The sequence below is a fragment of the Orcinus orca genome, chromosome 11 (assembly GCF_937001465.1).
Source record: "Orcinus orca chromosome 11, mOrcOrc1.1, whole genome shotgun sequence".
Classification (NCBI taxonomy): Eukaryota; Metazoa; Chordata; class Mammalia; order Artiodactyla; family Delphinidae; genus Orcinus; species Orcinus orca.
In genome coordinates this window covers 78,502,214-78,515,139 of record NC_064569.1, presented here as the reverse complement: position 1 = coordinate 78,515,139, position 12,926 = coordinate 78,502,214, and the positions used below count along the sequence as shown (strand labels likewise).

At 40.2% G+C, this 12,926-nt stretch overlaps 1 protein-coding gene across 1 annotated transcript in view; it reads right to left on the bottom strand.

The window, feature by feature from the left end:
• The window catches only part of CFAP54 (cilia and flagella associated protein 54), a 306,933-nt gene that overhangs the window by 282,311 nt on the left and 11,696 nt on the right, over positions 1–12,926 (bottom strand). The window contains exons 3-4 of the mRNA XM_033427688.2: positions 12,267–12,410; positions 2,106–2,277 (exon numbers count right to left, since the gene is read on the bottom strand). Of these exons, the coding sequence (XP_033283579.2) occupies positions 2,106–2,277; positions 12,267–12,410 (316 nt within the window). The remainder of the gene's footprint in view (positions 1–2,105; positions 2,278–12,266; positions 12,411–12,926) is intronic.

Below are 12,926 nucleotides of genomic sequence, written 5' to 3'. Positions count from 1 at the left end.
AGCCCCAGCCCAGCCAGTGCTCTCCCTAACCCCTTTCTCGGCTTTACTTTCCTCCACAGCACTCATCACCATCTGATACATCACTTAGTCTTGACTTGTTCATCATCTCCCTGAAGCATTATGTAAGCATGAGAACAGGGTTTTTGTCTGTCGTCCACTACTGTATCCCTAGCATCTAGAACAATGCCTGGCACTTAATAAGTTTGAGATGAATTAACTAAAACAGGAACAGCAGTTAATGACACTAAGTATATATATCTCCCACAATCCAGGAACCTCACTCCTGGGCATAAGTCCCAGAAAACTCTCACACAGGTCTATAAAAGGACAGAGGCAAGGATATTCACTGCAGAATTATTTGTGCAGTTAGAGAGGCAGGGCAAACCAGGTACCCATCCCTACGGGTGCATAGCTATCTGCCAAATACAATTCAGCAGGCAGAGTTAACAAACTAGGTTTACATATAGCAACACGGCTAGATTCTAAAACCATAGTGCTGAGCTGAAAACTATTTAGGAAACAGGATAAAATCTAGAACACGATTTCATATGTATAAGGAAAAAGCACACACCAGAAAAAGGATGTAGAAGATACAGAAATCGTTCAGCCTTTTTTTTTTAAGAATATTGGGGGGTTTTGTGTGTGATCTGAAAAGGGTTTCAGACAGGTGCATCATTTCCACCTTTCAAGCAAAGCCTGACTGCAGGGCCCAACCCTCAGGCCTATCACTCCTTCCTGAGTACAGAAGCTCTGCCTGTTCAATCCCTGCCAAGATGTGTGAGCAATCCAGGTGCAGAGACAGCCGTGGCAACTCTGAGGATGAGGAGGCCCAAAAGCTTAACAATCACTGGACTGAAAAATGTCTTCCAGGGTCAGCCTTATCTCTGGTAGCAAATGTAAGGTCTAATTACAATCAAAATGTCAAATTATTTGGGGAGATCAAGGAAGTAAAAGGCTAGGAAATGTACTGTCAGTTGCCATGGATGAGAGAAAATCCAATATGTTTTCTTCCAGGTTATTTTGCCCTGGTCTTAGACACACAGAACACACTGTTATTACTTTTCTTTCAGGAATATGTTATCCAGAAAACAATACTGTAGGCGACTCATCAGGCGGCTCATCGTAACTTCAAATTGTAACTTTAAAGAGAATTTTAGTTGAATTTAAATTGTAAGTCTTAAAAGGAAAAAACAAATGCTACATTTCGATAGATAAGATTCATTTCATGAGACATATATAATACATTTATAATGCATATACATGTACATATGTGTATCTGTACAATGCATATATCTGTATGTAAATACACTATACACATACATACATGCACATCCTCAGAGCTCCTCACTCAAAATCAAGCAGAACAAGAAGGCTGATGCATAGGAAGCCCTGGTCCTTGGCCAAGTATTCATGGAGAGGACCAATAAATGCATGATGCTTAGAAACGATCTAACCTGTCCTCCGATCCTTCCCCATTTGTATTTACTTACTAACTGTGGTCCCTATTTTGTATATATGTGAAACTGATTATCCCCACAGCCTCTGACCCTCCCTTGAGCAGAAAACCCACAGACATGCTGTATAAGTCCCTGCTCATAAGGACAAACTGAAATATAATAAAAATGTAAAAAAGCCCGCAAGTATCCTATTAGGAAATAACATCTTTATTAAATTGCTTTATAAGGGTGTGTTAGTTTCTGCTTTATAACAAAGTGAATCAGTTTTATATATATACATATGTCCCCGTATCTCTTCCCTCTTGCGTCTGCCTCCCCCCTCCCACCCTCCCTATCCCACCCCTCTAGGTGGTCACAAAGCACCGAGCTGATCTCCCTGTGCTATGCGGCTGCTTCCCACTAGCTATCTATTTTACGTTTGGTAGTGTATATATGTCCATGCCACTCTCTCACTTTGTCCCAGCTTACCCTTCCCCCTCCCCATATCCTCAAGTCCATTCTCTAGTAGGTCTGCATCTTTATTCCCGTCTTGCCCCTAAGAGGAAATGAACATGTTTTAAATCACAAGGTAATCAAGTCACCGTCAAACTCAGTATTTAAATACCTTTCTGAAAGACACAATGAAAAATAAAAGACACTGACATATACCATTGAATATAATCCAGCAAAGTTGCTCCTGTGGCAAAGCCACCTGCATGATGAGCCTTAAGGAGGACAAGATATGCAGACACCGGGCCACAGATTCTTTATTCTGCAGGTTCATGTCACTGTCACAGACCAGCTGGTAGTTGCAAATATTTCTGCCACTTAAAGCATGAAACTGAAACACATGAGGAAAAGAAAAAGAATATAAATAACGTTTATGCAACTTAGGAAAGCACTTCTTAAAATGTACAAAACTAAAATGGAAACGATTCTTCGTAACTGATTCAATAAATTAGTAGAGGTCAATAGACCGAATGTTTGTGTCCTCCCGAAATTTATATGTTGCAACCTCGCCATCTGCCATATGGGGACACAGCGGGAATCAGGCCCTTATCAGACACTGAATTTTCCAGCACCCTGATCATGCATTTCCCAGTCTCCAGAACTGTGAGCAATAAATGTTGTTTAAGCCATCCAATCTCTGGATTTTTGTTACAGCAGCCTTATTGGACTAACATATGGAAAGAAACATGGTAAAATAGGTTTCTTCAAAGCATGCATTTAGTTAAGATCACCTTTCCTTAGTCAAAAAAATTTTCAAAAGCAAAAAAAAAGTACAAAATCCTACTTCCAAGAATATAGAATTGAATCAATTTTTGTAAAGCCCCACAATGGCATGTTAACATATTAATTCAGATGTAATTATTACCATTTACACAATTCCTTCAGCAAATGTTTGCTGACCACCTCTGTTTGCCACACGCTAAGCAACAGGGAGTCAAAGATGAGGAAGACAAGGCTCTTGACAGAGGGAAAAGTGTTCCAGGCACACACAGTGTTAGGAATGCTTGAGGTGCTTGCTGTGGTCACTGATTTGAAAGTCTTTTTTAAAGTTGGATGAGAAGGTTTAAGATAAATTAGGCTATAGAGGTGGTCCATGGTCAGAACATGGAGAGCTTCCACACCATTGCAAGGAATATGGACTACGGCAAAAGGGCAAATCCAAAGAGCAATGGAGTACAGTTATTTGATTTACACTTTAGAAATTAATTCTGACAAAAGTGTGAAAGATGCAAAGCAGATGGAAGACAAAGCTACATGCAGGAGCTAGGAGAGACCAAAGGCCTCTGAGGTTGTCCTGAGAAACCATAATTCAAGAAGAGTCATGCACCACAATGTTCATCGCAGCTCTATTTACAATAGCCCGGACATGGAAGCAACCTAAGTGTCCATCGACAGATGAATGGATAAAGAAGATGTGGCACATATATACAATGGAATATTACTCAGCCATAAAAAGAAACGAAATTGAGTTATTTGTAGTGAGGTGGATGGACCTAGGGTCTGTCATACAGAGTGAAGTAAGTCAGAAAGAGAAAAACAAATACCATATGCTAATGCATATATATGGAATCTAAAAAAAAAAAAAAAGGTCATGAAGAACCCAGGGGTAAGACGGGAATAAAGACACAGACCTACTAGAGAATGGACTTGAGGATATGGGGAGGGGGAAGGGTAAGCTGGGACAAAGTGAGAGAGTGGCATGGACATACATACACTACCAAATGTAAAACAGATAGCTAGTGGGAAGCTGCCGCATAGCACAGGGAGATCAGCTCGGTGCTTTGTGACCACCTAGAGGAGTGGGATAGGGAGGGTGGGAGGGAGGCAGACGCAAGAGGGAAGAGATACGGGCATATATGTATATATATAACTGATTCACTTTGTTATAAAGCAGAAACTAACACACCACTGTAAAGCAATTATACTCCAATAAAGATGTTAAAAAAAAAAAAAGAGTCCTGAAATGGAGCTCTGAAAGGGGGGATAAAAAGAATGGGAAGATTTAAGCCTTGCCTGAGGCAGTGGGGTTTAGTGAACAATCAGAAATGAGAGGTAAGAGTCCTCTCCCTGGGATCTGACCTCCAAAGCCCCGACCCAAGGCCCCGACCCGCCCAGGTGGGTGAGCAGACAAGCCTCTCAGCCTGCTGTGTGCTCAGGGTCTTGGTGCTCTGGCCGGGTATCAGGCCTGAGCCTCTGAGGTGGGAGAGCCAAGTTCAGGACACTGGTCCACCAGAGACCTCCCAGCCTCATGTAATAACAAACGGTGAGAAAGCTCTCTCAGAGATTTCCATCTCAATGCTAAGACGCAGCTTCACTCAATGACCAGCAAGCTGCAGGGCTGGACACCCCATGGCAAACAACTAGCAAGACAGGAACACAACCCCACCCATTAGCAGAGAGGCTGCCTAAAATCATAATAAGGTCACAGACACCCCAAAACACACCACCAGATGCAGTCCTGCCCACCAGAAAGACAAGATCCAGCCTCATCCACCAGAACACAGGCACCAGTCCCCTCCAACGGGAAGCCTACAAAACCCACTGAACCAACCTTACCCACTGGGGGCAGACACCAAAAACAACAGGAACTATGAACCTGCAGCCTGCGAAAAGGAGACACCAAACACGGTAAGTTAAGCAAAACAAGAAGACAGAGAAATACCCAGCAGATGAAGGAGCAAGGTAAAAACCCACCAGATCAAACAAATGAAGAGGAAATAGGCAGTCTACCTGAAAAAGAATTCAGAGTAATGAGAGTAAAGATGATCCAAAATCTTGGAAAGAGAATCGAGAAAATACAAGAAATGTTTAACAAGGATCTAGAGGAACTAAAGAGCAAACAAACAATGATGAACAACACAATAAATGAAATTAAAAATTCTCTAGAAGGAATCAATAGCAGAATAACTGAAGCAGAAGAACAGACAAGTGACCTGGAAGATAAAATAATGGAAATAACTACTGCAGAGCAGAATAAAGAAAAAAAGAATGAAAAGAATTGAGGACAGGCTCAGAGACCTCTGTGACAACATTAAAGGCACCAACATTTGAATTTTATGGGTCCCAGAAGAAAAAGAGAAAAAGAAAGGGACTGATAAAATATTTGAAGAGATTACAGTTGAAAACTTCCCTAATATGGGAAAGGAAATAGTTAAACAAGTCCAGGAAGCACAGAGAGTCCCATACAGGATAAATCCAAGGAGAAACACACCAAGACACATATTAATCAACCTATCAAAAATTAAATACAAAGAAAAAATATTAAAAGCAGCAAGGGAAAAGCAACAAATAACATACAAGGGAATCCCCATAAGGTTAACAGTTGATCTTTCAGCAGAAACTCTACAAGCCAGAAGGGACTGGCAGGGCATATTTAAAGTGATGAAAGGGAAAAACCTACAACCAAGATTACTCTACCCAGCAAGGATCTCATTCAGATTCAACAGAGAAATTAAAACCTTTACAGACAAGCAAAAGCTAAGAGAATTCAGCACCACCAAACCAGCTTCACAACAAATGCTAAAGGAACTTCTCTAGGCAGGAAACACAAGAGAAGGAAAAGACCTACAATAACAAACCCAAAACAATTGAGAAAATGGTAACAGGAACATACATATCGATAAATACCTCAAATGTAAATGGAATAAATGCTCCAACCAAAAGACATAGACTGGCTGAAAGGATACAAAAGCAAGACCCGTATATATGCCGTCTACAAGAGACCCACTTCAGACCTAGGGACACATACAGACTGAAAATGAGGGGATGGAAAAAGATATTCCATGCAAATGGAAATCAAAAGAAAGCTGGAGTAGCAATACTCATATCAGACAAAATAGACTTTAAAATAAAGACTATTACAAGGGACAAAGAAGGACACTACATAATGATCATGGGATCAATCCAAGAAGATGTAACAACTATAATGTTTATGCACCCAACATAAGAGCACCTCAATACACAAGGCAAATGCTAACAGCCATTAAAATGGATATCAACAGGGGTTTCCCTGGTGGCGCAGTGGTTGCGAGTCCACCTGCCGATGCAGGGGACACAGGTCCGTGCCCCAGTCTGGGAAGATCCCACATGCCGCGGAGCAGCTAGGCCCGTGAGCCATGGCTGCTGAGCCTGCACGTCCAGAGCCTGTGCTCTGCAACGGGAGAGGCCACAACAGTGAGAGGCCTGCATACCACAAAAAAAAAAAAAAAAAAGGGATATCGACAGCAACTCAATCATAGTAGGGGAATTTAAAACCCCACTTTCACCAATGGATAGATCATCCAAAATGAAAATAAATAAGGAAACACAAGCTTTAAATGATACATTGAACAGGATGGACTTAATTGATATTTACAGGACATTCCACCCAAAAACAACAGAATACACTTCTCAAGTGCTCATGGAACATTCTTCAGGATAGATCATATCTTGGGTCTCAAATCAAGCCTTGGTAAATTTAAGAAAACAGAAATCATATCAAGTATCTTTTCTGACAATGCTATGAGACTAGATACCAATTACAGGAAAAAATCTGTAAAAAATATAAACACATGGAGGCTAAACAATACACTACTAAATAACCAAGAGATCACTGAATAAATCAAACAGGAAATTAAAAAATACCTAGAAACAAATGACAATGAAAACACGACGACCCAAAACCTATGGAATGCAACAAAAACAGTTCTAAGAGGGAAGTTTATAGCAATACAATCCTACCTCAAGAAACAACAAACATCTCACATAAACAACCTAACCTTACACCTAAAGCAATTAGAGAAAGAAGAACAAAACACCCCAAAGTTAGCAGAAGGAAAGAAATCATAAAGATCAGATCAGAAATAAATAAAAAAGAAATGAAGGAAACAATAGCAAAGATCAATAAAACTAAAAGCTGGTTCTTTGAGAAGATACACGAAATTGATAAACCGTTAGCCAGACTCATCAAGAAAAAAAGGGAGAAGACTCAATTCATCAGAATTAGAAATGAAAAAGGAGAAGTAACAATTGACACTGCAGAAATACAAAGGATTATGAGATTATTACAGGCAACTATATGCCAATAAAAGGGACAAGGAATGGAAGTAATGCACAAATTCTTAGAAAAGCACAACCTCCCAAGACTGAACCAGGAAGAAATAGACAATATAAACAGACCAATTACAAGCACTGAAATTGAAACTGTGATTAAAAATCTTCCAACAAACAAAAGCCCAGGACCAGATGGCTTCACAGGCGAATTCTTTCAAACATTTAGAGAAGAGCTAACACCTAGCCTTCTCAAACTCTTCCGAAATATACCAGAGGGAGGAACACTCCCAAACTCATTCTACGAGGCCACCATCACCCTGATACCAAAACCAGACAAAGATGTCACAAAAAAAGAAAACTACAGGCCAATATCACTGATGAACATAGATGCAAAAATCCTCAACAAAATACTAGCAAACAGAATCCAACAGCACATTAAAAGGATCATACACCTTGATCAAGTGGGGTTTATCCCAGGAATGCAAGGATTCTTCAGTATACGCAAATCAATGAATGTGATACACCATATTAACAAACTGAAGGAGAAAAACCATACGATCATCTCAACAGATGCAGAAAAAACTTGACAAAATTCAACACGCATTTATGATAAAAACTCTCCAGAAAGTAGGCATAGCAGGAACTTACCTCAACATAATAAAGGCCATATATGACCAACCCACAGACAACATCATTCCCCATGGTGAAAAACTGAAATCATTTCCACTAAGATCAGGAACAAGACAAGGTTGCCCACTCTCACCACTATTATTCAACATAGTTTTGGAAGTTTTAGCCACAGCAATCAGAGAAGAACAAGAAATAAAAAGAATCCAAATCAGAAAAGAAGTAAAGCTGTTACTGTTTGCAAATGACATGATACTATATATAGAGAGAATCCCAAAGATGCTACCAGAAAACTACTAGAGCTAATCAATGAATTTGGTAAAGTAGCAGGACATAAAATTAATGCACAGAATTCTCTTGCATTCCTATACACTAATGATGAAAAATTTGAAAGAGAAATTGAGGAAACACTCCCATTTACCGTTGCAACAAAAAGAATAAAATACCTAGGAGTAAACCTACCTAAGGAGACAAAAGACCTGCATGCAGAAAACTATAAGACACTGATGAAAGAAATTAAAACTGATACAAAGAGATGGAGAGATATACCATGCTCTTGGATTGGAAGAATCAACACTGTGAAAATGACTATACTACCCAAAGCCATCTACAGATTCAATGCAATCCCTATCAAACTACCAACGGCATTTTTCACAGAATTAGAACAAAAAATTTCACAATTTGTATGGAAACATAAAAGACCCTTAACAGCCTAAGTAATCTTGAGAAAGCAAAACAGAGCTGGAGGAATCAGTCTTCCTGACTTCAGGCTATACTACAAAGCTACAGTAATCAAGACAGTATGGTAGTGGCACAAAAACAGAAATATACATCAATGGAACAGGATAGAAAGCCCAAAGATAAACTCACACACATATGGTCACCTTATCTTTGATAAAGGAAGCAAGAATATACAATGGAGAAAGAAGTCAGCCTCTTCAGTAAGTGGTGCTGGGAAAACTGGACAGCTACATACAAAAGAATGAAATTGGAACACTCCCTAACACCATACACAAAAATAAACTCAAAATGGATTAAAGACCTAAACGTGAAGCCAGACACCATAAAACTCTTAGTGGAAAACATAGGCAGAACACTCTATGACATACATCACAGAAAGATCCTTTTTGACCCACCTCCTAGAGAAATGGAAATAAAAACAAAAATAAACAAATGGGACCTAATGAAACTTAAAAGCTTCTGCACAGCAAAGGAAACCATAAACAAGACCAAAAGACAACCCTCAGAATGGGAGAAAATATTTGCAAACAAAGCAACTGACAAAGGATTAATCTCCAAAATATACAGGCAGCTCATGCAGCTCAATATCAAAGAAACAAACAACCCAATCCAAAAATGGGCAGAGGACCTAAATAGACATTTCTCCAAAGAAGATATACAGATTGCCAACAAACACATGAAAGGATGCTCAACATCACTAATCATGAGAGAAATGCAAATCAAAACTACAGTGAGGTATCACCTCACACCAGTCAGAATGGCCAGCATCAAAAAATCTACAAACAGGGCTTCCCTGGTGGCGCAGTGGTTGAGAGTCCGCCTGCCAATGCAGGGGACACAGGTTCGTGCCCTGGTCCGGGAAGATCCCACGTGCTGCGGAGCGGCTGGGCCTGTGAGCCATGGCCACTGAGCCTGCACGTCCGGAGCCTGTGCTCCGCAACAGGAGAGGCCACAACAGTGAGAGGCCCGCGTACCCTCCCAAAAAAAAAAAAAAAAATCTACAAACAATAAATGCTGGAGAGGGTGTGGAGAAAAGGGAACCCTCTTGCACTATTGGTGGGAATGTAAACTGATACAGCCACTATGGAGAACAGTATGATGGTTCCTTAAAAAACTAAAAATAGAATTACCATATGACCCAGCAATCCCACTACTGGGCATATACCCTGAGAAAACCATAATTCAAAGAGAGTCATATACCACAATGTTCACTGCAGCTCTATTTACAATAGCCAGGACATGGAAGCAACCTAAGTGTCCATCAACAGATGAATGGATAAAGAAGATGTGGTACATATATACAATGGAATATTACTCAGCCATAAAAAGAAACTAAATTATCTGTAGTGTGGTGGATGGACCTAGAGACTGTCATACAGAGTGAAGTAAGTCAGAAAGAGATAAACAAATACCATATGGTAACACATATACATGGAATCTAAAAAAAAAAAAAAAATGTTCTGAAGAACCTAGGGGCAGGACGGGAAAAAAGATGCAGACGTAGAGAATGGACTTGAGGACACGGAAGGGGGAAGGCTAAGCTGGGACGAAGTGAGAGAGTGGCATGGACATATATACACTACCTAATGAGAAATAGATAGCTAGTGGGAAGTAGCCACATAGCACAGGGAGATCAGCTTGGTGCTTTGTAACCACCTAGAGGGGTGGGATAGGGAGGGTGAGGCAGACACAAGAGGGAGGAGATATGGGAATATATGTTTATGTATAGCTGATTCACTTTATTATACAGCAGAAACTAACACACCATTGTAAAGCAATTATACTCCAATGAACATGTTAAAAAAAAAAAAAAAAAAAGAAGTGGGAGGTAAAAGAGCAGAGAGGTCTGCAACAGTTTCCTGCTTGGGTTACTGGCTGGAGCCAATTATGGAAGAAAAAAAGATGAGTTCAGTTTTGGACACGACGAGTGTGAGATCTTTATGATGTTAACTGGATAGATGAGTTCAGAAGAGAGATTTTGGCTAGAGAATCATCAGTACTACTGGGAGTGGAGAGTCTTAGTAACACAAATGAGCCTTACTCTACCAGGCAGACTTCGTGGTTGGATACATGTAAGCTATTTCTAGCCACCATGTAGTTGGTTTCACAGCTAGGGAGGCTGAGTGGAAATGGAAGCAGAATAATTCAACAGTGTAAGAGAGAGATACGGAAGCCTGGATCAGGGTGATACAGGAGGGGCCTTAAAAATTCAAACTTTTCATTCAGCACTCTTCCCAATGGGGCACTGAGATATTACAGTTTATAAGAAATATGGATTTGGTCATTCAGTTGTTCAAAATATATTTCTCATATGTATCTGGTCTTCATCCACAGTTCCTAGCTCTCCGAAAACCCTTGGAATTTCCTAAGTGTTAAGAGTGACAAAGGTATGTTCTGCTATGTTCATGAGGTACTTTTGTAAAGTGCCTAAGGATGGAGGTTAGCTGCCTGTGGAGCCAACCATGTGATTAGAGGTTTAGCACTTTGAGTCCCAGCCCCTGACCTCCAGGGAAGGGGGGAGGGGCTGGAAGTTGAATCTATCACCAATGGCCAATGATTCAATCAATCATGCGTATGCTATGAATCCTCCATAAAAACCCAGAAGGTTGGGGCTTGGGAAGCTTCCAGCGTGATGAACAGGTGGAGGTGCTGGGAGAGTGGTGTGTCTGCAGAGGCCACTGAAGCCCCGCACCCTTTCCCCACGCCTTGCTCTATGTATCTCTTCCCTCTGGCTGTTGCTGAGTTATATTATATCCTTTTATAATAAACCTGTAATCTAGTAAGTAAAATGTTTCCACGAGTTCTGTGAACCACTGCAGCAAATTATCTGGCCCAAGGAGGGGGTCGCGGGAACCTCTGATTTATAGCCAGTCAGTCAGAATTACAGGTGATGACCTGGCATCTGAAGTGGGAGGGGGTGGTTTTGTAAGACAGATCCCTCAACCTGTGGGATCTGACACTGTCTCTGGGTAGATAGTCAGAATAGAGTTGAACTGTAGGACATTCACCTGGTGTCCCAAGAATTATTTGTTGGTATCAGGATGCCCACCCGTCCCCGCCATACAACTTAAGCACCCACTCACATTGCGCAGTATCCTCATTCATGCACCTACGTTACAGGCAAACTGAATGTGCCTTCAAAGATGCTTGATCTTTTCTGCTTATTAAACCACATGTTGTTTCCAAGGCCTAGAATAATCATTAAATTTGGAATAACATAGCCTTGCAGTCAGACTGATTAGGGTTCAAACACCAGCTCTGCCCACTGCTTTAAGAGGGCTGGATTTCTCACTCTCCAATAAGCCTCAGTTTCTTCATCTGTAAAAGAGGCATAATAGTACCCGTCTCTTAGGACTGCAATGAGGCTGCAAGGTAACAATTCATATAATGCATTTAGAAGACTACCTAGCACGTGGTAACTGCTCTACCAGTGACTCATTGGTAGCAATTAACATAATAATACTGGTATAGTAGAGAAAAGCATAAAATTTCTTTTGTATCAAAAGATCTGTTTCCTCTCCAGAGCCACTACTTATTATACTGTGTGATTAGCTTTCGTTTTCTCTCTTGTACAATAGGGATAATAACAGTATCTAACTCATAGAGTTATTGTGAGGATCCAATGTTTTCTAAAGTACTTTGTAGACTAAAAGCATTCTACCAATACGAGTTATAATAATAATAATAAATACTGTCTCCTGGATGAATAAGTGATTATAGTGACACAATCTCCAAAGGATCTTTACAAAATTTAATAAGTGCACTTTCTCATCCAGCACAGAAAATATTTATTAAGTAACTTACAGCACACAAGTAAATACCATGCTAAGCAAATGAAAGACATTTAGAAGCTGTCAAGTAAAGGACAGACTATTGCATAATCATAAATGGTAGCTATTTTAGCTACTGCTTTCATCTTACCGTATGCGCAGCACTTTTGTCTTCAAAGCCTTTTGGAAAAAAGACGCTTTTGAATTGGTTCACATCTGCTTTATTCTCGTCAAAGTTGATGCTGAACTGCTGAAGATATCTCCCATAGCACTGTAAAAGGGCCAATTTATATTCCTGAAATAAAAAGAGGACTTGATGAAGGTTTCAAAATATCCTTTTGCTTATCATTATTAAAATTAGGTAATATTCATATTATTCTTAATAGTGTCAATGTTGATTATTACTATTACTGCTATTACTATCACCATGACACCATTATCACTACTATTTCCAAACACAAACTTAACAGACATTGTGCTTGGCAATGCATGTGCATTATTTCATTTAATTCTCCTCACAACAAGCCAATTATGAGATGAGACCATCATGACCTCAAAGATGGGAATAGTCACCAGGGCACTGTGTGTGGTAATAACCTGGATATACTCAAAAACCAAAGGTTTAACCTCAACAGATCATGGTAACCCACAAACTCAGTGAGAGAGCTGGAGGAGTTGTATAACCAGCCCTGCTTCTCTGATACCTCCTAAGCTCCAAAAAAGAAAGAGTAGGAGAGGGCAGAAGGGGAGGGACAAAAGGGGGAAGGAGGGAGAAAAGAAGGGAGGGAGAAAAAAGGAAGGAAGGAAAGAA